Consider the following 4255-nt stretch of genomic DNA (forward strand, 5'->3'; position numbering starts at 1 on the left):
GCCTTCTACTGTCAACCAAACACACATCGCTCCGTGGAAAGGGCTACTCCCCCGTCAGCCTCCCGGGCGTACGGGATGGAGAGCACGAGCCTCGAACAGGAGAAACTGGGGATGTGTGGCCAGAACACGAAATGGTTATTCCTTGTGTTTAGAACCGATTGGTACAAGATCCCTGTAGCCAAAAAAACCCAACACCCAGCAAACCACGCAGCCACTGAACTGTATCCAGAAGGTTCCCTGGACCTGCATCGAGCACGGCCCAGCTGGTCCTTCAAACTGGAACCCGAGCACAGAGAACGCAGTCGCCCGCGTCGGAGGCCCCAGAGCTCCTCACAGCAGCCCTCTGGAGACGCAGGGTGGGTTAACAACCAGAACTGTCACTACTGTGGATCAACAGAACCGTTTCCATACAATCCAGAAAGTGCTTAAACACAGAACACCAAAGGTGTCAGCCGCACAAACCTCCCCGTACAGAAAACAGAAGGTGGAGGATGGAGAAGTCGAGACACCTGCGCCGAAGTGCTGAACCACAAACCACCGCGCGGCTGCGACACGGGACGGACGCTCCGAGGCGCCGACTGTGCACAGGGCGCTCACCGAGGGCACCGACTGTGCACAGGGTGCTCACCGAGGGCGCTGAGCGCGCACAGGGTGCTCACCGAGGGCTGCTCCTTCCGCTGAGGCCCCTCCAGAAAAAACCCCTCCAGAGCGGCTGCGGATGTCTCCAGCGCTCGCTCACACAGGATTTCCTACAGACTGTGCCGCGCTCCCTCCCCTGCCTCCCGAAATAGGCTGTGGGTTACACAGCTTTCCCGGGATGCACCAGACCGTCAGCACCGACACCGCCCAGCCCCAGCTCCGCGACCTGGCAGCTGCACGCAAGAACTGAAGGGTTCTGGCTCCCGAGGACGGCCGCGGCCCCGCCTCGCTTACCTGACGGAGGGAGCAGTTTTCTGAAGCGTTCAGTTCTGGTTCTCCGCCGACAGCTCACCTGCGAGATCCAAGCAGCCGGCGCTCCGGACAGAGCGGTGCTGGTGGGTGCTGCTGCCGGAGAGGAGTCCTTGGGCTGTACCGTGCTTCCACGGCGTTTGTTACGTGAGGTACAAACTGTACAAGTTCTCCAGTTTACAAAGCTTTCCTAAGTGGCAGAAACAATGCAGCCCGTATTTATAGTCTCAGTTTTAAATGTAGATTATTACAGATAAGGTACAGTCTAAGTGATTGGCTCAAGGTAACAACAAAAGTGTAGTTTTCATACAATCTGCAGTAGTACAGCTATGCACATATGTACAGAACCGCCGCCTTCGGGGACTCCGCTGACCTCCAGCACACTCCTCGCTCGGGATCACCCGCTTCCTCTGCAGGGAGAGGCGCTGAAGCAGACACGCTCCGGTTTTGCAGCACTGCAGGTTCCCAGGGGAGATCTCACCCGCGCTTCCTGCTCAGGTCAGGCCTTAGAGGACGCCATCGCTGAAGCGGGGCTTGCCGTAATCAACCAGGTCGTTCTGCAGGTCTCGCTCTTCATCGTCTGCAATCAGAACACTCGCATCAATCTGACGCGACACTACCGAAACAACACCCCAACCTGCTTCCCCAGACCACGCCGCCACGGCGTACCTCCACGCGGAATGGGCCTCTCTGCCTACGGGAACGAAGTCACCCGGGAGAACGCACGGGGGCATGCGATGACCCATCCGGGGGTCCCTCGTGAAGAGCCGGCCCTTCGCCCTATTTACACCTTTGGCTGTACCGCAGCGTCTCTCGGACGCGTGGACTGGGACTGCGGAACTACTCACAGCTGGCGCCCGAGACGCTGCTCTGACGGTTTCAAACTGCCACTACAACCGACAACAGTCTGCTGCTTGGGAAAGTCACGCTGCCCTCTTTAACCCACGGGCAAGGCACTCTAAGAGTTAGAGGGTTGGGTAGCTCGTGGGCCGAGCACAGCGAGGTCAGCACGCCGCCCTCCAGGCTTTCCTGCCTCCTTCTCATCCCTGAAGGACGACACCTTCCACACTAACGTGGCACAGCGCATTTTTCAGCGGTGGGATTTTTACTAACGCTGGAGCTCACTTTGCCGCCGGCACTTCCACACGCTGCTAGCTCGCGCCTCGGACTCGAGGGTAACATTTGGAGAGCCGCTCGGAATTGTGTAACGCAGCTCTCAGCCTTTTCAAACCTCTGAAAGGGAATCCTGAAGCGCTGTGGGAGAATCGACACCACACTTTTCACTGACGCGGAGCCATCAGCCAGGCCCCGGCCGCAAACACAGCGCAGACCCGAGCGTGCTCAGCCAGGGGCGAGGCGCTACGTGGCCCAGCGGCTCCTCCGGGAGGGCTGCATCTCTCCCAGCTGCGGTCGGCTCATCCTTCCACGGGATTTACAGATTCGTCCTTGCCTGGAAGCATCAAGACCTCACCAAAGACTCTCCACCCCTCTGCTGTCCTACTTCTTGCCTTACTCCACAGCACCTGGCTGTGGCTCCGTTTGTAAAATCCTCCACGTTCCAGCCACCACAAACCTAAATTTACTACAGTACAAGCCAACAACTTTTAACTATCACCTTGCCTGTCACACAGGTGGCCTGGAAGAAGGAATGCCAGTTGGATGCTGACATCCACAGGGCTCATCTCCCACACATGTGTGCATTCCCCCAATAACTCCAGTCTAAGGCCGACACATTCCTAGTGCCAACAGGAAAGCAGGTTCCATTACGCTGCCTTGCTCGCACGTGCCTCGGGCTTCGGCCCAGCCTCACGCAAGACCACGTGATGCGTTTTGCAGCAGAAACTCAGGGGTTTTTCACCTCCCTAAACAATGAGAACCACCTTCCCTACAAATCCCCACAATTCTCCCCTCTCCTTCCCTGCAAGCATGAGCGTAAAGACCGAAGCTGACACCTTTTCCAAAACGCTGCCTCGGGAAGGACCACCCCCCACGCCATTTGACGTGCGTCAAGTCAGCAAGTTGTTAGGAAACAGCCCAACCCGGGGCTTGGAGGTGGCAACATCCGCAGCCCAGGCTGTTCTTCCTCGAGAGGCTGACAGGTCACTCCTACCTGCACCAGGAGTTACATCTGCGGGGGTTGGTCAGACCCACGCCAGGCCCAACTTTAAAGGCACCGGCGCAGTGACCTGACAGGTGCCACTGCCAGGAAACGCTCACGAGGCCACTTCCGGTTAGAGCGGGCATTTTTCCGACACCCCTGGCACAAGCAGCTGCATCAGCACAACCTACGGCTCATAAACCTGCTGGATCACGCCCACCCTCTCCTCCGTGACGTACAGGAACGCTGTTCAGGCTACGGGTCAGCGCTCACCGCACACGTGGCACGAGCCCTCGCTACCTAACCCACGGGCTTCCCGGGAAGGGCTGCGACAGCGACACAGTGGTGCCGGCAGGCAAACCAGGATGGAGCGCGGGGAGCAGCCGACCCTCTCCCAGCTGCTCAGCAGCCCCCGGCTGGGGCGGGCAGCAGAAGGTAGCACAGGCTCAGCAACCCTTGCGTGGCTGGAACCCCGGGAGCTGCATTCGGAAGCCCGGCGCAGGCACCGCTGGTGAGGAGCCGGACATCTCCCGTGGCTCGGGGGGTACCGAAAGGTGCAGCCCACACAGCTGCTGGGGTGTGCAGAGCAGCACCTGGGCACCCGAAGACACGCGACGCCCCGTGCTTCCCCCTGCATCACAAGAACAGTGTCACCCGAAGCGAGTCTCCTGCTGGCACAGCTCCAGCAGCACCCGCTGTCCCGTCGCCAAAGCAGCCTGCACAAGCAACTCCTGCCCAGAAACAGCCCACCCAGAGGCAGAGACACTGGCCATCCAGGGACTGAAACCCCTGCTAGGTTTGAGCGTAAAGCCTAACAGGTCGCTATCGGTTCGTTAGTTAATCGCCCAGGGTTCTGATCCACACTTTTTTGCTTGTTTTGAGTTTCAAACTACAGGCCCAGACACAAAACGCCGGCGCTGCGTCCTTAGCTGACTTCTGTGGGCCTGCAGCTGCGTTTTACCAGCTTTTCCCTCTCGTTACGCTTGGATACCAGTTAAACACCTCTGAAAAACTGCCAGCTACTCGCACTGAGGATCACACCCAGGGTGCCGGTGGATCCAATCAGGTTCCCCCCAGCCTTTATTTTCCACTTCCCTTCACTGGCAGCAGGATAAACACTGTCACCCTGCGGACATGCAAGCCCTGCACAAAGGGCACCCGACATTGAGGCGGAGATGGCAGAGGACGTGGCAGACGCAGGATGGTCAA

General features: G+C 58.8%; 1 protein-coding gene across 1 annotated transcript in view; it reads right to left on the reverse strand.

Annotated features, from left to right (window-relative positions):
• Positions 1-1454: 1454 nt before the first annotated feature.
• Positions 1455-4255, reverse strand: part of CASC4 (cancer susceptibility candidate 4) — a gene marked incomplete at its 5' end in the record, with an annotated part of 13369 nt that continues 10568 nt past the window's right edge. Inside the window, one exon of the mRNA XM_010146805.1 lies at positions 1455-1528. Within this exon, the coding sequence (XP_010145107.1) occupies positions 1455-1528 (74 nt within the window). The remainder of the gene's footprint in view (positions 1529-4255) is intronic.

The sequence above is a fragment of the Eurypyga helias genome, unplaced genomic scaffold, assembly GCF_000690775.1.
Source record: "Eurypyga helias isolate BGI_N326 unplaced genomic scaffold, ASM69077v1 scaffold20902, whole genome shotgun sequence".
NCBI lineage: Eukaryota > Metazoa > Chordata > Aves > Eurypygiformes > Eurypygidae > Eurypyga > Eurypyga helias.